Source organism: Opisthocomus hoazin, chromosome 1, assembly GCF_030867145.1.
Source record: "Opisthocomus hoazin isolate bOpiHoa1 chromosome 1, bOpiHoa1.hap1, whole genome shotgun sequence".
In the NCBI taxonomy this organism is placed as follows: Eukaryota; Metazoa; Chordata; class Aves; order Opisthocomiformes; family Opisthocomidae; genus Opisthocomus; species Opisthocomus hoazin.
Window position 1 is genome coordinate 78047499 of NC_134414.1, and position 21919 is coordinate 78069417.

Sequence of the window (21919 nt, forward strand, 5' to 3'; positions counted from 1 at the left end):
GCAAACAATACAAGTACGACAGTACTAGAATACAACAGTTCTAGCATTTCCCCCCACCTCTCCCCAGCAGCTGTTCTGCAGACTTTTGACTTGGCCTCAGATAAATTATTTAAGTAAATAAAAGAGCTGGAGACAAAGTGAGGATACAGACCTAAGAAGGTAGAACAGAATTTACGGAGCCTTCCACGAGAGCTATCTTTACTGAAGTTCATCCACAAAAGCACTTCGAAAGAATGCAGTTCTGAGTAAGCCAATGTGTGATTTTACAGAACAGCAAGATATTCCATACCACACTCCTGTCAGGTTATTTGAGGGATTATCACTACTGTCCAGTGCCAACAGCCCACATTTCCTATATTCTTCAGGAAAAAAAAAAGTAGCATACATTCTACATTCTCCAGACGTGAAAATTTGATCTCTTTCTCCATTCCCTTGCTCATTTAGTATTCAGAAAACTTAAGTTCTCAGCCTGAGGTATTAAAACTGGTTCATCAAGCGAGGTAACACTCTCTATTCTTAGCTCACGCTATAAAGTGAAGACTGCAGTTCCCTTTAAGTTCCTGTACAGGGATCTAATGGAGAATAACTAGTCCCTTATTAACTTAGTGACTAGTTTACTGTACATCAGCACACAGACACCTTCTAGGGTAGCTAAGGCTTCAGTGACTGACTTGCATATATGTTTGCAAAGACTCACACTGCTGTTGCACATCTGAATATGAAACTGCACTGGTGTGGCTACAGCTGCAAACATTTTGCAGACATATCACAGGCATATCCTTATGCTGTAAGGGTAACCTCCTACACAGTGCACCGTATATAACCGCCTCAAGCAAGACGCACTACTTCAGGGAGGAAGAGAGGCACCTAAAATACATCATCTTCCTTCCCCAAAGTCCAACAATTTCACAACCACAGTTCTCTGTTTAAAAAGAATTTCATATTCACTGACTTACTTTTGCAGTACTTAAAGAAAAAATGTGTGCCTTTAGGCTTTTAAGTTGTTCTTTAATAAAAGGCCAGATAACAAGTACCTCGCATTTGTAATTTAGATGCTGCCAAAACTGTCGAGTATCACTAGAAACACACACCACTGAGCCTCTGCCCTTCTAGATACTTAGGCAAAGGTGCAGTGGGCTGCATTTTGGGTCGTAAAGTAATATTTGAATGTCTAAAACATATACAAAACGAGAGATTTGAGTGCACTGGTTCTAAAGTTCCTATGTAACAGCATCTAATTCGCTTTTCTCAAGTATCTTAAACTAAATACAGAGAAATGCTACAGAAAGGAATCTTTTGTGACAATCAGAAGTTTAAACATCTGAGGAATTTTAAAGAATTAGATGCTTCAGACTTTTCTAAAGTTCACCTACAAAGCAAAGAATTTTCATCCACGTTTCAAAACCTGCCTGAAGTTAAAAATATCCGCATAAATGCATCATTTTTTGCTTTAAGTTTACCTTAAGTTTAGAAATATGTATAAAGGTTTCATATTTCTCTGGAAATATCAGTATGAAATGAGATATTTCTGAATGGTTTCTGCTTAGGATACATCACCTTTTATGTTCTTTCTACACAGAAGTCTCACATTGCTTCAAGCTGGCCAATTTTAATAAGTGGAAATTCACAACACCGTGTTTTAATAAAACTATTAGGAATTCAGAAGTGCCAAAATGTTCATAAACTGTTTTCTTAACACAAAAAAAACCCAACAAAAGTATTAACGTGCATGGAAACTAGAGGAAAATTTATGTTTGTCTTTTTGGTTAGGAAAAAAAGCAGGGAAGAGGTTTTTTCAGTACTAATAGCAAACCAACTTTTGCCTGCCTCATCCACTGGCACCCCAGCAAATGTACATGCGCAAGTGCACATGCGCACAGAGCTCGCGTTTTCCAAACCTCGCTCTTTCCAGTGTGGTGGGCTCCAACAGCTGGGGTACAGACTGTGAACCCCCTTGGACCATACCAGCTTCACTCATGGGACCTCCCTCCCCCTCCACTTATTATAGATACACTGTGCCTCCAGGAACACCATGTGCTGCCAAAGTCAGACACGGCACTTCCTCAGAAGTGCAAACCTGAGAACAGAAAAATTGCCCTGGCTTTATGGAGCAATACAGAAAAACAGCTAGAGAGAGGGGGTCAAGAACATGGTCAGCACGTCTCAGTCATGTCTCTCAGACAAATTACCTCGCTACAATCCTATTGGAAATGCACCCTTCATTACCACCCTTTCCTCTGCAGGTTCTTAGCTCCAGGACTGTATATAGATAACGTCATTCCACAGACCAACTGGTTTCATACCCTGGTTCCTATCAGTCCTTCTTAAGAAGGCATGCAGTGCCCTGTCACCTACGTGCTCCCTCCAACATTCAATTAGCCAAAAAATTGAGAGATGAATAATGCATCAATTGTACCCTGGCTTCTCAAGCTAAGCGATTTCAGGAAAAATCCCCAGTTTCCACGACTCACCCCACCACCCCCCCGGCCTGAAGCCATTAAATAACTGATTATTGGGACACAATTATTGAGGGAATTATTGTAAGCAATCCACACATGTGAATGGTAATGACTAAACATACTTGACTATTTTAGATATTATATTCATGTTTATAGAATCAGTGCCTTTTGAAAAGGCAGGGAGAAATATAGCCTTCATAAAAAAAGCCCATAAATCTATTTCACCACAAAGAAAAAGTAATTTGAATTACCGCTGGAATGAACTTACTAATAAGTTTAGGACTGACTATAGATTTGCAAGATCTTACTCTTTGAACAAATTTATTTTTTGTAATTTTGAAAAAAGTACACAACTGTTACCAGCTGTTAAACTTCCAAAGAATAATCATATCAAACCACACAAAACATTTCAACAGTTCTCCAAATTTAAACTATCAGATAAGGAGTCCTAAACTCTAATACTCTGTACTGGCTATGAGGTCACAATAAAACCAACTTTGCCTTTACTGGTAAGAAACAAAAACGACAGTAACTTCACATACTTGCAGGAATCTTTCAGCCTGTCTTTTATATTCAGGACAAAACAAATAATGAATATTTTAATCAAATACTAAGCAAAATATGTATTCTTTAGTACCTTCCACGTTGTTTCCCCTTGGTTAAAGAAGTCCTGGCACTCCAGCAAGTACAATTAAACTTCATGTTGTACTCTACTGAACAAGCTTAAATTTGTCAAGTGTGAAATTTATACACCGTATTCTGATCAGCACCCCAACCAAAAAAAGGAGATTAACATTAGCACTGCAGTGAGAGATCAAAAGATATAGACACTAACTTGGAGACACTGATCCCAATAGTCTACTTGCGGACAACCGGAGTGTTTCAGTAGAAAGTGTGATATAAGAGACAAACTATTTCAGATAAAAATACTGATATAAGACGACGACTGACCATTGCAATATGTAAGACTGACCTGAAGAGACCTAAATGCTGATCAACCCTGTACACTCCTTCTACAACTTGAAGAAAAGAGGCCAAGTGCATGAAAGGGACACTCACACAACTCTGTTTCCAGGTTATTAAAATCTCCAGAACACTATTTTTAAATTAGGTTTCCATGACAGCGTTCTTTTACTACAAGTTCATTCTGCATGACACTGTCCTAGAGGGATGAACATGATCATGTAGAAACTAAGTGCAAATAACATGGATCATAAGACTTAAACATCTGAGTTTCCAGTTTAAGAACAGCGTAGCATTTGTGGATTAGGAAGCTCCATAGAGAAAGATCTCCTCTTTAAGCTTCCTTTCTGTTTATTTTAACTGGTAAATTCAGAGCATCCTCCAAGCTCCATGGGAACCAAGGTCCATAATGCATTTGCTTCAGTTATATTTTCTAGTGCAAAATCTAGAATTCCCGTTCTTTCAAATCATTACAAAATTCAATCAGTTTATCTTACTGCCCTTTTGCTCTTCAAAGCAAAGGTAAAACAGACACTTCATTGTAACTTTAGTTGCTAAATTTAAGAAAGTAGTAATTCTTGAATAGAGGCAATGCAGTCTTACTAACTGATGAAGTTTCCTCAGGTAAATCACTGCCTGGCTAAACGATGCATTGCAAGAGACTCTGAAGACATTTTTTAATTCACCCTAGCCAGATCACAGTACAACACAGTATAAGGCTGCAGGTATATGTAAACATACTTCTTACATCTTTTCCTTCCAAGAATTTCCTTCCAATAAAACAAGCAGCAAATGCCAGAAAAAATACCAGTATGTGGCAAGGTTTGATATAGAGGCCATGATCAGCATGTCCTGTGGTTATGTTATGCAAATCCACCTGTGTTTTCAACTATGAGGAAAGTAATTTAAGGCATTCCATGAAGAGAGAGCACTAGGATGCAACCTGAAAATATGCATCATGAAACATACTTATACAGCTACTGTATATATTTGCAATGGTTGTAATTTGTTTTTCAGTCATGTTTTGAGGCTACTGCAGAATTTTCATTCTGCCATTTTTTCAAGGGAAACAAATCAGTTATCAAATCTACTCCAATGTAAGATAACTATACATCAAATGCAACTGTAACACCATGTTAAATCAGGGAGGGGGTGTGTGTGTGTGTGTGGTGTGTGTTCAACGACTTTAGAAAGAGAGAAGTTTCAAAATTGCAAAGCATCCCATTCTCAAAAACAGAAAGAAGCAAAGATGAATGAATGCACAGAAAGCCACCGCATCAGAATATCCAAACCTGTGCCTTGATATGTGACAACATACAATACACAGAGTGAAAATACATGAACTGATAAGAAGTCAATTTAGTGTTAAAGTAAACAATTAAAAATTATGTAATTTAGTGCTAAAGAGGTTTTAAGAAAGTTATACTCATCGAAGCTGAAAATTAATGCAGACCTATGACAGGAGCAGACGGGAGAAGATGCTGATCTTAAAAATTCAAAGACTTAAATGAATGCTAAGGGAAATAGACTCCAAACTCTGAGCTAGCATCAAGATGTTCATTGCACATAGAGCCAGAATTTGAAAAGCTTGGGTAAGCAAAACTTATCCATGGAAGCATTTGCTGCTAAGAGTCTGAAAGAGTCAGTAGATTTTTTTAAAAATTTATTTTAATTCACACATATGAAAAATATGTGACTATGCTCCTGGTATAGAGCCTTGCAATGCAAAACACAGAAACAAATAAAGCAATTACATCTGCCAACCAGAGCAAAAACAACTTAACCTTTCATTGTGCAAATAGCAAAACACTTGTGTAAGTCCCTGCATTTACTAATGAATTATAGGCATGTAAATAACATAGTAACTATTTTAGCTACACAGTAGGCTTGCAGGTCATACTGTATTACTCAGCCTACCATTCCATCTTACATGGCAAGAGCAACGATGCAGCAGGATTACAGAAATTCTCTGTAATAGGTGATGTACACAACACACTGTGACACAGTTTTAAAAAATTTAGTTTTGCAAGTATACCATGCATTAATACTGTATAATTACTACTCAAATACGTGAATCCCTAGAGCTTGACTGACTTGCATCTATTTTAGACAGATACCTGAAATCTACATAGTTAAGGCAACTCTGACATCGTTCAGCACAAAAAAAAAAAAAAAAAAAATATATATTCAGCTTTCACACAGAAAAGCTTGCTACTGCAGATTATTTTTTTTCGGGTTGAGTTTTCAGGAAGATAAAACGCACACACAAAAAAAACCTTTCAAACTGCTGGAAGGAAAAATAGTTGTACTGCTTTTTCCTCCTGATTTACCACAGGTCCTTACAGAGTCTTTGCTTCACACTAGCCAAGATCCTTGCCTCTGACACATCTTTCCGTACAATGTGTAAAAAGCAGTAGTCCAACTGACAATATCCACAGTTGTCTACAGCCTGATGCCTCTTGTTTTGCTAGGCCAAGGAAACAAAAGAACACAACTCAACTTCTGCAGCAACAATAAAACACAATGCAGCAGGGGCTGCCACTGTAGCAACGAGACTATAGCATGGTTTTTGCCCTGCAACCTCTGTCTCAAACACATGTCCACATACGGACAGACAGTCATCTCTCAGATCTGGATCCCTGCAACCTGTACTCCCAAGAAAGCAGCTGGACAGCACTTCTGTAACAGATGGCATGAGAAGGGAAAGGCAAATTTGTCACCCCAGGAGAAATGCTCCTAGTGGAAAAGAAGACTTGACTGCAGTGAATTGCCAAAAACACATGAGAAAAGCGTTCCTTGTTTCCTTCTCATCACTTTTGAGGTTAGGTATGCAGTCCAACGTGAAGGGGCTCACCCCAGCTTTGTTCTTCCCCAGGTTGGGCAGCTACAGCAGAGAAGTCCTTGGGCAATTCACACTATTCCCTAGCATGCAAAACATCCTGACACTGGCATTCAGCCCACAGTGCGTGAAATGCTAGACCACTTGGGGGGAGGGTGTGGAGGAGACAGTTTAAGGTCAGGGAAGAAGTCTGTGGCAGCAAATAAATTAACCCAGATCTTCTGAAGCCTCAGACAGTACCCAAACCACTGGGCCACAACTCCCTCTATTATTTTGGAACGTGTGCTGTGAGCCAGAAAAGCAGCATTTGTGGTTTCCCTATTTGAGTCGTATACAAAACAGTTTGAATAGCTAGCAAAGAATCTTTGTTTGCTAATTCACAGAAGATGAAGTCTCAACTTTTTTCTTTTTTTAAAAGGGTTTTGAATTTGAAGCCGAAATGAACATGTCAGCCTACCACAATCCTGCTTCTAGCAAAGCTTGGCTTCTGGCTAATGAAGGCAGATCAAAACAAGGTGCAGAACTGTGAGCAGGATGCTATGTGAATACTGTTTTGTGAAAGAAAGATAGTTTTCTGTTTCCAGAAGTAACTAGTAGATGAATTTGCTCAATTAAGTCAGACTTTTTTTTCTTAGTTCAGCAATCCATTTGTCACAACAGATATTAGCAGGTATTGTGCCTTAGTACTGAAGTGTCTTCAAGCCCATGCAAGATGTTAGTGAACAGCAGTTAGAAATTACACCCCTGCTGTCAAGTCTGAAGATAGGCCTGAAGATTTCTGACACTGTACTATGCTACCATCTACTGGTTCACATTAAATTAAACCTCTGAATTTTCCCTTAAACCCATTCACCCGTCAAAAAAACCCAAAAAAGAATCATCACAGTTTCTACAGATGCTTAAAATTATTCTTCCATAGCAAAATATTAACTTGAAATTTTAGAAGGCGATTTCACAGTTCTACTCAGATTTTGTCGTCTTTTTTTTTAAGCAGGTGCAAGAGTAACTGTTACATACATTCAAAATACTTGTAAACATGATGCACCAAACTCATCCACTCATTTACTTACATTCGGCTAGTTTCAATGTTTTCAGAGTGAGGTTCTCCTGGTGATCTGCAAATACAGATACAAAACCTTAAGCACTGTTTGTTATTTTAAGCCATTACAATATCAAGAGTTTGGAAAGGTGGAAGTGATGATAATGTATTATTGCCACTAAAACCATCAACTATTATGCACTTGCACATTTAATTTGTTTTACCAAACTCTAGAATACGGGTTATAACATAAAACCTGACAATATAGTTAAGCCAAATTTCTCCAAGGAGGACAGCACATTTTTTTCCCACAGCTTACGCAACTGCAGCCATTAGAGGAGAGCTCTGCTGGCAGTACTTCCATATCCAGGTTGCACAGGGCACCTCATAACCACTTGTGTAACCAAAAGACATACTCAAAATTTATTTGTGATCAACTGCTACAAACAGATTCTCTGCACAGCTGGACTCTAAGAAGCAGCAGCTCAGAAGCAGGTCTCAACAGAATTTCAAACTTCATGTCTCTCTCTACTTGAGTTTGTGGACATAACCTCACAAAGCAGAAGCGTTACAGGCAGCATCCTGTTTCCTCCTTCCAGCCAACAGGTCAGACATTCAGAATTAGGCATTATGGCCTGGCATTTTCGAACACACAATCAACATCTGTGTTCAGCTTGCCAAACTCTTTGACTTCATTTACAGAGTAATTTAAGGGGTATAGTTCCATATTAAGTAGGCTAAATTACAGCTGTTCAGTTCCTCCTTATTCCCATATTGTCCCTTATGCCAGCACTAACTCAAGAAGTTAACATTTAATTTTTTTTTTTTTTTTTTTTAGACAGCTTATTTTTTTCTTCCTTTTGGGACTTCCCTCTACCCAGTGACTTTGTAGCCAGATAACCCAGGAGACAAGGCACTACAAACACAGCAGTTTTGACTTCTATCACCTTAAACTGCCTTGAAATGATAACCTGAAGAACATTATACAACCTTCACTTGAGTATAGATTTTGGTACAGTGGACCAGAACTGCCCTGCTGGATATATTGTATGAGGAGTGGAAACACAGCACAGCCATTACAGTAAAACTCTGTAGCTTATATGAACAAAAGTGTCTTTCATGAGAGAGCTTTCTCAAAACAGAAGTGAGCTAAAATCTGCAAATAGAACTCGCTTTGTGGGCTTCAACAGAGTTGGCTAGGGGACTTAGCACAGCTAAGCAGGCTTTGCCATAGCTTTACCAGGAAAATCTTTGTTTATAGGAATGGAATTTTTAAGTTTCTCTAGATTTATTATAAGACTACTTACACTATTCTAAATGCTGTTGGAAATCTCCATCTGTAGCCTGAAACATCTCCTTTTTTCCTATGTTTCATTGTGCTACCTTACTGGATGGTCCCTCCTATTGAAGCCTGGACTATTCTCCTAATTCTCCACTAAAATCTTAGTTATTTTACTGACATACCAGATTTAGCAACTTTCTGGATTTTACCAAACTGTACTATATTAACAGTCCCAGTGCCTAGAAAGCACTTCTGGCAGACAACTTAAAATTCCTAGGCTCGCTGGATACTATGCAGTGACAGATGATGCAGAACACAGGAAGTTATTTGTTTATATTTCACTGTTACAAAATTAAACTGACACTAGGGACAGAATTCTGAACTTACTATCCAACTAACCTTTTATTCATGCTCATACAAATAGACTCTAACCGGAAAATAACACAAAAACTGCCCAATCCCAAAATTTGGTCTCTATTTATTCCCTCCAAATGATGTTCCCTTTACTCATTAAAGTTCAGGACTGATGAGGTAGTTGCTGACAACAATAGCGCTCAACAACAAAACAAGCCAAAATTTCACTTCCCTTCAACTCCAGTGACCAAAAGAAATACGTAGCAGAGAGAAGAACCTCAATTACTTTTTTTTCTAATTATTCACGTAGGTGCTAGAAGCCATACAACCTGAGGAGCAGTGGAAAGAATAGCGTTTATTATACTCATACTGGCTAGCTCCTCTATCACATCCAGGACTTCAGAAACTGATAGCACAGAGCTCGGAAGTTTGAGGCAGTTGCTATCTTTTAGTCATAGGAAATAGAATGAAGCTTTGGGTAAGAGTAGTGCTTTAAGTTGATACGAATACTCAAGTGAAATAGTGGTGCCAAAACAAAAAAACCAAGAGTATTAATCACTTGGAGCCTTTAAAATACACAGCAATATGGAAAAAATGCAGAAAAAGAGCAGACTGCACTTAAACTTAGAATGTGAACAGGCAGCCTGGTGATTTGCAGTACAGACATGTAAACACAGCTATCAGTAAAACCAAAATCTTCTATCCTTACAATTTGTGTGAGTTTTATCTGGGCTTTGAACAGACAGTGCAGTTTAGTACATGCTACTCTGCAAAAAATGTTTCTTCTGTAAGACAAACAAGTAATGTAAGAGAAGACCAAGTTTCAGGAAAGTTCAGAAAAAATAAAACCTAGCTGAGTCAAAAAGCTTTGGTCCTCTAAGTAAGTGGCTCTACAGAAAACAGATCTCAGATTCCTTCAGCTTACTGTTTCCTACAACATGAGCAGACCTACCATAACCATGATTTACAAAACTATTAATGCACTTAACTGGATTTTAAAAGGTTTCAAATGACAATGTAAGCACCAAATGAGCTTTCAGTACTCATTAAAACAACATGGAAAATCAACCCAATTACAGAAATTGTACTTGTTTGTTGAGAAGCTGTTTATTCTGCAATACACAATTGTTTACAAACAAGATACCTTGTTACTCTTCTGAGCAGGCAACAGTACTGAAAAACAACTATATAGTACGGCAAGACGTCCCTTCATCATGCTTAAAATCTGAAACAAGAGTTCTGTTCAGAGCAAGTCTCAGAGCAAATGCTCTTACAAATTTCAGCTTTGAATTAGATCGTAGATACTGATCACAAGACACCAACTAATCTGAATGCTGCAGTATGAGCTAGCAAATTCAAATGGTGGCTCGCTTCCAAAACCACAAGGAGCAACTTCTCCATTCTGCAAGCCACTTCTTTTACCTCCACTATATCTCTCTAGGATAGAAAAGTGAAGGTATGCAAGCCTTCAGATTTTAACATCATCAAGCCTCTTGGACAAATACTTCAAAAAAAATGAACAAATTGCTTAAATACATATACTAAACAATTTATACACAATTTCAGTATGACAGTAAAAACCACAAGACACTTTTAAGTGACAGTATTACTCTTAAGAGCGATGCCACGGAGTACCACAGTGCTCATATTTTAAACAGCAAGCAAGGACAAGCTCAGTGAGCTTTGAAATCACTTTAAGCAAAAAGGTAAGTCAACTTTGCCAGCTGAATTATCTTAAACAAGCAACATACCTTAATACTATTTACAAAATGAACTTCAAGCCATACAAATGAAATGCTTTTAAAATAAACATTATTCTAAAATTGATCCTGAGAAGCAACACGATACACTTTATACTTACCTTTTACAAGCTGTGGCCATTCGGTGACATCAGGGTGATCACAATTTTGAGTCACTGATTAAAAATGAGTTGTCACACCAGTCCTGTATCACGCTGGGCTAAGCATAAGCTTAACAACTCTAAATAAGTAAAAATATTTTAGTTAAAAGTCCTGACGAATTACAGCCAGGCCACTAAAAAAACTTAGAAGAAAGACCTACTGCACAAAAATTAGTTCATTTTTGAATGGCATTCTAAGACTTCTAGAGTAACTCACTATAGTACACTCCACTGGTGAGCTTCAATATTCAACTTATTTTTAACCTCTCTAAAAAACAACAAAACCAGTGGAAAGCACCCAACATCAAGACAACAAGCATTCAAAGATTTGGAAGCATGTGTGTAAATACGAATTATAATTTCTAACTAAAATAAAATTCCATTACTTGTTTCCCTGCTGCAACTCAATAGCGGTTCCTAACAAGGCTCTGTATTTCTAGAGGAGCAACATGTAACTTGCACTTTGCTGTGTGCCTCTCCCCAAAACAAAGCAAGCTGAAGCTACGTAAGTTTCAGAGGAGCAACCTTTGCTATCTGTGGCCTATCTTTTAGGTTATTTGCTCCGTTTACACCACATGTACTCTCTCCTCTCCCTTAAATTTTCAAAAGTGTATTTTACCTGTCAATTGTTTCCCGTGATCTGGCTCCACCGGTACAAATTGAAGGGTTGGTCCTTTACTTTGTCACGCAGGTGGCAGCCAATGATCACTCAGCAATACTCGAGCCCAGAGCGCCCTGGGACCACCCCAGCTGATTACTTCCATGGCTGAAAAGGAACCAGTTAGTCTCTTACCTATTGCTATTATCTACTCTGAACTAAAGTCAACTGATAAAATATTTCCAAACATAAACCTTAACACTCAATTCACCCCACTCACTCTCCCACCCAAGCTCCCAGGTGCACTGCACAAAGACTGTAAAGAAAAAAGGCCTCTGATGGAGATTCAGATCACAAATAGTATTATACACTTTTTGTTAATATAAAGTTGTGATTAAAATTGAAATGTTATTACTGTATGTAGTAAATAAGAAGTTATCTTACTTTCTCTAAACAGCCAGTAGCTATGAAGACAGACCTCTGTACAGTATCTGAGCAGTTTATTCCTGTGGCTCTAACCCAGATGAAAGCCCACATTTGTAGGCTGCCATGCAGCAGAAGCCTCATACAGAAGCAAGGTGCACAAAGGCTAGAGAGCTATTGAGGGCACATCCGCAGTCACCATGATCTGGTGCAAATACTAAAACAGCACAGACAGCTTTAAATGTCTCAGTAAAGAAAGTTCTTGTGTTTCACTCCAACCTATTACACAAGTCCTTCAGTGAGGTCTTAGGTTTGATGAGCAATCACTGATCAGTAAGCAAGACCAATGACTTTCTAAAGTTTGTCAAAAAAGATGCTCACTTTTGCCATTCTACTACAATTTACCATTCTGCTACAAACTCTGCAACAGAACAAAATCTGTATTACTTTCAAAATAATGCTTATTAGTTTTATCGGGTGTGTTCCTTGAGATACAAAAAGTGACATTTAATTATTTTAACATCAGTAATACCTGAGTCTTCTCATCTAAACACAAATGCAGTTGACATAAGCAAAAAAGAAGCAGGCTACTGAAAACGTCTGAAACAAAACAGGTTCTCTAGTACCCATGTTTTACAAGTGTAAATTGTCAAAGTTTAACTGAGTCAATGCCAGGAACACAGTGCAATGAATAAAAGTCAGTTGGAAGGGTTCCTCATCTGTCAACATTAAATGACAAACAGGGTAAAGACTTTCAAATTAATGTTTGCTGACCATTAGTTGTACGGAAAAGCAAACAGCGAAACCCAAGACGCTGATGCAAAACTAAGAAAAGCCTTAAAACAGTGCTTATGGCATTCTGATTGTTTAAGACCTGACAATGCCCATCTTCAGGCAAGCCTCAGCTTTAAAGAAACACATACCTATTCCAAGGCAGTGCTTTCTTCTAAAGTTCTTGCTGCTTTCTGAAATGATGTGAAATGGCTCTGTAAAAATGCACTTCGAAATAAAACCTTCTTCTAGCTCTTTGTCCAAGTAACTTTTAGTATGCTGGTCAAAGGAGGACAGTGGTGTAACCTCCAGTGCCTCACTGGTCTGGAAACCCACGTTCTGTCTGACCGCTGGAGGTATCAGCTCATGTTCTGGAGTGCACCGAAACAATCACTCCCTACTCAGACTTGTGTCCTGTATCACCCAGACCACAGACAAAAGCTAATCACAGAAGTCTTCCAATCAGATAGAAGCATGTTAGAACAACAGGCTGACAGCAACCTTAGTAAAACAGGGTTCTCCTGAGGCTGTTTCATATGGGAGGAGAGAAGTCATGAACACGATTGTCAGTAGCGCAGGAACACATGAAGTGTTGGTGCTGGATTCCAAAACATCAGATTTTGGAATGTTAAAGAATATGCACTGAGGTGGCAGCTCTACAATCACGGCCAAGACAAAGTTTGTGCCCATGCTTGACACAGATCCAACTCTGTTAGTGAGATTTAACACACAACTGAACATAGTATCTACAGCAGCTCTGAAGAGAGGCAGTATCCTAACTGGGATGAATTTCACTGAGCTAAAGTTCATCTAAGTTTTGTCCTGAAATTTGAAGGTATAAGTTGAATTTATCGTGGATCAGAGCTTTGAATCAGGTAGTTGCAGCATTTCTAATCTGTTACAAGATAATTTAGAACTAGATTTACTGTACTGGGGTCTAAAAATCTCCTGCTACTTTTCAACAATCCAGATGCAAGAAATCTTAATGAATTATTTTGCCTTCCATCTCCTTCTCATTCTACTTTTCATACCTATCCTTACTGCCACTCCTGTGGGATTGAGTATGACTGGCAAGGATTCCCTAGCACAGATGAAAGAATTCATTTTTCTAAAACTTTACTCATTGATGCATCAGCAGAGTACTGTCTGCTGGCAAAGAGTCCAGCATGTTGAAACACAGGGTGGGTGGTGAAGGAGACTGCCATCAAAGATTCCTTATTCTACATCTAGTTTGAACAAAGGGCATTTTGACTGCCGGATGCAAAGAAGGCAGAAAAAAAATTGGTAAGAGAGGCAAAGGACACTACTTGATCAGTAAAGGGAAATAAGACTGATGAACCGACTAACGTCTTGAAAAAGTGGATTATGAAGAATAGGAACCTGACCTAAACCAGCTGCTTTTCTGTCACAGGAATTCCTTTACAAAATATCTCTGGATATAACTTGCCTTCTAGAAGGTAGGATCCTGCAACAGGAGCCCCACAACAAATATTTATTCTTAGAACAGAGTTACTCAGACAGATTTCTCTGGTCTTCACTGTCTTGATTAGCATGGCTTACAGTTTAGGCTTTCACAGACACACAGAGCAGCTGCAGGTATCAAACACAGTTTGTACCTGTGGAATTGTGTCTGAGAAACCCGAAATGGCTGCTAGAGGCTCTTTGGGACTGGACAAGCTCCAGTACAGACACTTCTACATCTGCCTATGGACTATTTTCAAGAGGTATATTCAACCAGGACTACAGCAATGCCTGTTATAATTAGCAAGACAATACACAAGATCCATGCCTTCAAACCATGTATCTGAAGAACGCTGTATGGCATGGAGTAGCACTCATTGAGAGGGAACAGGACAAATAACATTTATGCAGTGGTTTGAGACTACACCCATGTCTCCAAGGTGACAAAAGCACAGATCTTCTGGAAAGAATGTTCCTATCAACTGAAAAAGAGGGAGGAAATAAAGAATAGATCAGGGAAAGAAAAAGAAGGCAGAAACCAAGTTCAGGTGCATAAAAAGGGGCTAGAAAACAACATTGTTGCACAGCCTGACGAGATCTCTTTGCACGTTTCATTTAATCTTCAAAGTCTGGAGTCACAAACACGAGCCAAGAAGAGGGGCCACCGGTTTCAAACACAGAACCTAAAGCCATGCCATGGAGAATGTAAAAACCTATTTGTCAGCAATTAATAATAAAGCCAAAAAACTTCCACCTACAAATCATTTAATTGAACGTTGTCACTTGCATGGATTTCCTATACTTATTACTTTCACTATGTTATTTGATGCACAGGTGTTCAGTTTCTGTGACAGCACAGCTATGTGGCACATGACACACAGTAAATGAGGTCTAGGAAGATCCTTGAGTGAAGGAACACTTTTCTTATTTAAACTATGACTTCTTAGTGACCTTACTGAATGTTGCATGCCCTGGGAGACAGTATTTTTAAGAATTTAAGTTTCCTTTGCAAAAGAATTTAAGTTTCCACCCAAATCTTTGATCCACTTTTTTTAGATTCTCTTTGACAGATGATCTAATGAAAATGGGGGCGAATCACCTGTACAGAAGAAGTGCCATGAGCTTCCTTACAGTCCAGTGCCAGAATTTGAGTTGCTTAATTAAAAACAACCATCTCTCAAGACACAACTAAAGACAGCTTTTGTACGTTTTCTGAAGAATCCCTCTGAATCCCCCAAGAATGAATGCTCTTCTCAAATCTGATACACTTCCTGCATAACTTTCAGTACCATGATGAAACTGACAGTCTATACAGTAAAAGGTGCCCTCAGAACTATGCATGCTAGCTCACTGCTTCAAAAAAAGGAACTGCCAACTAATAGACAAACTGGCCTTTTATAACTCGAGATTGATTCCTCAAGTGGCCTGGAGGAAATTGTAGAATATTCACCAAATCCCTAAGTTCAACTTTAACTGTTGCTCGCAGGAAGGAAAAAAAAAAAAAAAAAAAGATGTAATAGGCATGCTTGAGACTATTTCCTGATAAGGTTGGAAACATCAATTGCTTTTGTTGCCCACGTGCTGCTTCCAACACAGAAAACATGAAAAGACATAAGATTCCAGAAGTTTTCTTCATGCAACTAATAGGAGGTCAAATTACCAACGATCCAAAAGTAAAAAAAAAAAACAGCCACAAATAAAACCTGATTACATAAATCCTAATGAAGTTGCAAAAAAACATCTGCAAGAATTTTTTTCCACTGCCTGGTAAACCAAACCATTCAACTAAGAACAACAAATACAAAATCACATAGTCAGAAGACCAAAAGAATTGGGTTCTATCCTGGAAAATGCCAACCTAAAGTGACTAAGGCAGTCACAGCTGATGAGCACACACACACATGCTCCTAGTACTACAGCTAGAATGACAGATACAACTCATATAGGGTTCCTGGAAAGGCACCTGTTCATCTGCACAAAGTACTTCAGACATGTTCAAAACCTGAGCCCCATTCTTCACTTATTCAATATTGTTCAAAAATATTCCAGAAGTATCAGAAAACAGCCAGAAAGATAGCACAAAGACAGCAGAAAGTGCCTTACGATTAGATAATGGAAAGAGTTCGAAGTTAATCAAGTTCATAAATACGGACACTGGAAGAAACCAAGTTCTCTCATAGCACAGAAAGAACACATAAAAAAGATCCTCCAACTAAAAGAAAGCATATACAACCCTCACAACTAGCAACCGAAGGCTGACAAACTCAAATTAGAACAGGAACGCAAGCATGAAGGATCGTAAATACAATTAATGCTTGAAGAAATTATTTGGGGTGGGATCTGAATTTGCTACTATCTTCAAATTAAAGTTGGTGCCATTCTGGAATCTACACTTCAGTAAAAACGCAAGTTACTGAATTTAATAAAGGCAGAATTTGGTGCATCTCAATATACAGAGATCAACTACAGATTCATATAAAAGCTGCATCCCATAATATCTGTACATTTACTTTGCCTTAATGTCAATACTCCACAAATCACACAGTAACAGAAAAAGGTCTAGTGCTTGCTCTTATTCCCTCCCCCACCCCAAAACTAAAGGCCTGTGCATTATTCTCATTTTCTACAACTGCTCCCCTCTCCCCCCCAACTCCGGACACTAAGTTTTCCCTTCAACATTTGATTTTGGTTAGATCATAACTGTACTTTATTCACTTTTGTAAAAGAGGGAAAGAGCCGAAATTAGCTTCTGTGTTTTTCACTTGGACCATAGCTGGTATTTCTTCCACTACACCTCCCCCCCCCCCCCAAATACTTTTTGCAGCAGAACCATTTACTTCTGTTTCAGTTATGTCTGCTACTTCAGGCTCCCTCCAAAATCATACACAGTTATGAATGGAAAGCCCCTCTCACATCAGGAGGTGAAATCCAATCATCTATTTAAATTTCTTTTAGTAGCTCTCGTTTTACTGGCTAGGTATCACATTAAGTTATTTTCCAAACAGGTAAGTTTTACAGCTTCACTTCAGCTTTAGTATTTAAACTTTTATTCCATCTGTCTTTTTGCTTACACTGTTATTTTGCTTTCGTTTGCCACTCATCTTCCACACAGCCTTCCATGTAAAGTACCTTTCTGTTCACCACATTCTCCAGTGTCACCAGCACATTTGTTTATATATAGCTCATATTAAGACCAAGTAATCATGCAATTCTGTAGCATAATATTCAGCTTTTCTGATGTTCCATTAGTATTCATTACTGAAGTTGGGGGGAGATTAGAGAGGAATTCTTGTTCATCAATTTATGAAGCGCATACCGTTACACAGACTCCATGCATACATACAACGGCAAGCAGTTAAACATTCAGAAAAAAGCAGCCAGCAGAAATAACAGCAATAAAGCAACAGCTTGGATTTGAAGAGCCATCATACACACAACTGGTATTGAAACTGGGGAGCAAGAAGCAGGCGGGTGGTCCCAGTGGTGCTGTGGGTGCAAAAATGAATATACACTACCTGCCAGATGCCTGCTAGAGTAAAGGACCAAGCTATACAATTCTCTCAGGAACATCTGGATTATGATAGTGTAATATTATGGCTTTTTAAGAGATTTACAGTTTTTAATTAACACACACTTTATTTAGTTTCAGCTTAGAATGAATCTTAGCTCCTGTCTATAGCTTTCTATGACATGGAACTTCAAAGAAAATAAAATATACCCAACAACTCTTCTGCAAGGTAATGATTTCAAAACTTTACATATGTTCTTAAGTATCTTCAAAAGAAAAATCTAGACATAAACATACAGGGTATAAAATTTTTATCAGCAGTTACCGAGTTCTTCCCCACATTTTAAGTGGTTAAAATGAAAGTACACACATAGCTTAGAAGTATTTGTTGAAGTAACTACATACAATTCTATACACGCATTAACAGACCTATTTAATATGTTACAAAAATGAACTTCCAGTATAACTGCATTCATGAAAATGAATGCAGTAATGCAAAAGTTTAAAAAATTCTTTATGTACAAAGTTGCAAAACTACAGAACTTGAGTCACTACACAGCGGTACAGTTATTCCATATCTCCACTGGAGTACACTAGAATAAAGTTAGAAAATGGAAATTTAAAATAACTAGCAGTTAAGGTTCTGACCTTGCTTTAATGCATGTATATATTTTTAAGCTGGCTGGACATTTAAGAGCCCAGACAAAAAGAGATATCATGTGCCACGGGCTCACATTAGCACTGCTATTGAATGTCACATTTCTGTATTTCCTAACATTCCAATTTGCAAATTTGATCTACACTGATGTTTGCTTACTGAACTTACTTTCCAAGTCATACCTAAAAACTGTACACGCCTAACTATAAATATGCTCAGCGGCAAGGGGAAAAAAAAAACAACAACCTTTAAGAAACAGCACTGATTCTTCTCCCTTCCATGGAGAAATAGATGGATGGTAGCAGTGTGATGCTGAGCTTGTAAAACAAATTAAAATGGAATTCATTAATGATGTATCATCAGTGTATATTTCTTTCCAAAAAAACCCCAAGTAACTCAAGTTTTCTAGATAACTCTGCCTAAGTAAGACATCACAGACAAAAAAATGTGGGCCAAATGACTGTGGGTGTTTCTTCCTGAATTTTTCAACTTGTTTTTTTTAAATCAGGGAACAAAAGTATAAATATTTGTTATCATGATTATTAGCACGCATACAATATAAGTGAAAGCATAAACATACCATATCTTTCCAGAGTTGCAGAAACTTATTCTTTCAGATTCTAAAGTGGACTTCTACAGTTCTTGTACCTATAATGCAAAACACTACATTTCAGTTTTTGCTCTATGCTCCATGCCAATCTGAAATTCAGTGCAGCTTCAGAACAATACATTCAAGAATGGCCATTCAGTTAATCAGAAGTTTGCAACTAAAGGAAACATATACTTAGAATCACAGAATATCTCAAGTTGGAAGGGACCCATAACAATCATCAAGTCCACCTCCCTGCTCCTTGCAGAACTACCTAAAGCTAAATTCTATGACTTCCCAAACTAAAAAAAAAAAAGAAAAATAAAAAAACAACCAAACCCACCAAAAACCCACAACAGAAAACACTTAGTATGTTAGGGAAACTATGAAAGTAGAAACTCCATACACACAATGTTCCCTATTCTTTCCTCTCTAGTGATGCAATAGAGTTTTACAAGTCCATTCACCCAATTCATTACAAATACCCATTTCCTTCTTCTGGAAGATTCTGGCAAGGCTTCTCGTCCCTGTCCTCTTTTTTTTTTTTTTAAAGAATTGGTAGTTACAATAAGAAAAAAACCACCCAACACTCAAAAGAAGTCATGGATAGAACAACATCTTTGTCCTGGCTGCACAAAACTGCTGAAGTTTGATAAGCTTTTCTATAAATTGTTCATTTTCAGGGAAGCCATAATTGAGGGATACACAACTAAAACTCCAAACATTTTCAATGAACACCTAAAAGCACAATGAATTTCAAGGGAAAAAGTGACAAGAACCAGCATATAGGCATAGAACTAAAGAAATCTAGTAACTGCCTTTTGTAAAGTCACTCATTTACCAGAGTATCGTATTTCCAGTACCATTAAGATTTAATACTTCATTTCTTCGTTGTAAAACTATTAAGAACAAATCCAGTGCAGCTGATTTAGGCTGATCTCCAATACAGATCGGAGTTCCCAAGAAGGAAACCCTGATCTGGTTACCTTAAAAGTACATTCAGGTTTGCCTTAAAGATGTCAAACAGAGAACCCATCCAGTACCAAACGCCCAATTCTATATGATAGATGTGAAAAGAAATGATCCCGGACTGACACGGTCGTGCCCGTAAAGCTCTACAGCACTAACAGTTTGTACACAATCTTTTATATTTAAAGAAAAAAGTTAAACAGGGCACTCTGTTTTACGAAACAAGATTGCTATTTCAAACAATTATGATAATTATGTGGATTTATGTACAACTAGTATGAATAAGTTAATGTTATGCAACTGTGTCAATAAAACTTTACTACCATTCAGAAGAAAAAACAGCATAAATTTATCTGAACAGCATGAGACAGTAACTGATGATTTTCCTGTTCAGAGATGACACTTCCACTCCATACAAACAGCAGAAATCCAGAAAATCTATTTTACATTCTATTGAAGAATAATTCTTCATTCACAGTGACATCATTAGGCAAAACAAGTTAAAAGTATTCTAACAAATGTGACTAGTATTTTCACACCTTCTACCACGGAACTTCCAACTTAAAACTCCAATGTATGTATTTGTTCACGTACATACACACCACAACATCATCTATATGAAATTACTCACTCTCCTCTAAGGTACAAAAGCACCAACTTCCAGTGTGCACAGAGTATGAGCACAACAGCAAGTAAGCATGAAAAAGTATCACAAATACATCTACCAGGGTTCTTATGATTATTGCCCAGTAATAGGAGAAAACAAAGGTTCCCAACATAGCTGCAGCTATGTAGTTTAAGCCAGTGCAATTTACAGAAGAAACAAGACTGCAGTAGAAGAGATTGAGACAGAGCATTTGCTTAATATCACATAGCTAGCAGCAGAAGAGCAAGTAACTCCAAGAGCACAGAACTAAAGCACCTGGACTTCCAGTTCTCTTTCCTCAATCTCTCCCCACCAGCTACCACCAAGGCAGAGCAGGAGCTCAGCGGCCTACTAAACAGATCTGCACAAAGGGTACATAAACAGCAACAAAATGAAATACAGCATCTGTAATGCTTGGCTAAAAGGAATGAAAATAATTTCATGAAGTCAGATGTGCTTCAACGTTCACCTTTAGTATTCTCAATCAACATTAAGCCACATCTGCCTAAAAAACATGCAAGTGGAAAACGTGACTAAAAGCATGGCTAACACTACAGTTCCCACTCAACGTAAAGAAATCTTGACTTGTCACACGACTAGAGCCAGAAGAGCTCCTTTTTTTACATTGTCATACATTTTCAATAAGAAAAAGAGACTTCAAGGCACAGTGAATGATATTAACAAAGATGGTAAGCTAATGAATTTAACCAAATTGTAGCATACAGAACTGCAAAATATTTAAAAAAAGAATTATAAATTACAAAAAATACTTCGCAACTCATATCTGGCCTGATGAAAGACATCATGAAGTTACGTCTATCTGGTGCTTAAACAATGTCTTGCACCTTTCTTTTTTTGCAATAACTGCCACAAGACAGAAGCAGAAAAAAATTCTGAGACAGCTACACTAAAGAAAATAGTAGGTATTTTACCTAGTATCACAGATTCTCTCACACAATTTCAAAAAACAATGATTTTCTTCCATGAATGGCATTCTTAAAGCAACAACATTAGCCAAATACAAAACAAGTATTCACAAGCACGCTTCTTTCACCAAGATATTCAGTCCACAGGAACCATGCAAATGGAGTATTTACAATCACCTTACAACCTAAAGGGCTCAACCTTTGCAACCAAGAAATGCCAGTATTTCACAGAAGTGATATACTCTCTTAAGAGCTCTGGTGTCCTTGGAACTCTCAGGGGACTTGCAGGTTGCTTGGACTCTAAGTACAGAAGCATGGAATCAGAATGCTTTGGGTTGGAAGGGACCTTTAACGGCCACCTAGCCCAACCTCCCTGCAGTGAGCAGGGACATCTTCAACTCCACCAGGTTGCTCAGAGCCTCATCCAGCCTGACCTTGCATGTTTCCAGGGATGGGGCACCTACCACCTCTCTGGGAAACCTGTGCCAGTTTTTCACCACCGTCATTGTAAAAAATTTCTTCCTTATATCTAGT

At 38.1% G+C, this 21919-nt stretch overlaps 1 protein-coding gene across 6 annotated transcripts in view; it reads right to left on the bottom strand.

Annotated features, from left to right (window-relative positions):
- Positions 1–21919, bottom strand: part of UBE3A (ubiquitin protein ligase E3A) — a 55495-nt gene that overhangs the window by 27556 nt on the left and 6020 nt on the right. For 3 of the 6 annotated variants that reach the window (XM_075427166.1, XM_075427154.1, XM_075427161.1), the window contains 4 exons: positions 18836–18903; positions 11456–11602; positions 10798–10916; positions 7332–7376 (listed from right to left, as the gene is read on the bottom strand). In XM_075427166.1, coding sequence (XP_075283281.1) covers positions 7332–7376; positions 10798–10817 — 65 coding nt within the window. In that variant the 5' untranslated portion in view covers positions 10818–10916; positions 11456–11602; positions 18836–18903. Of the gene's footprint in view, positions 1–7331; positions 7377–10080; positions 10101–10797; positions 10917–11455; positions 11603–18835; positions 18904–21919 lie in introns of those variants that run through there. The other 3 variants (XM_075427183.1, XM_075427174.1, XM_075427192.1) reach the window with 2 other exon arrangements.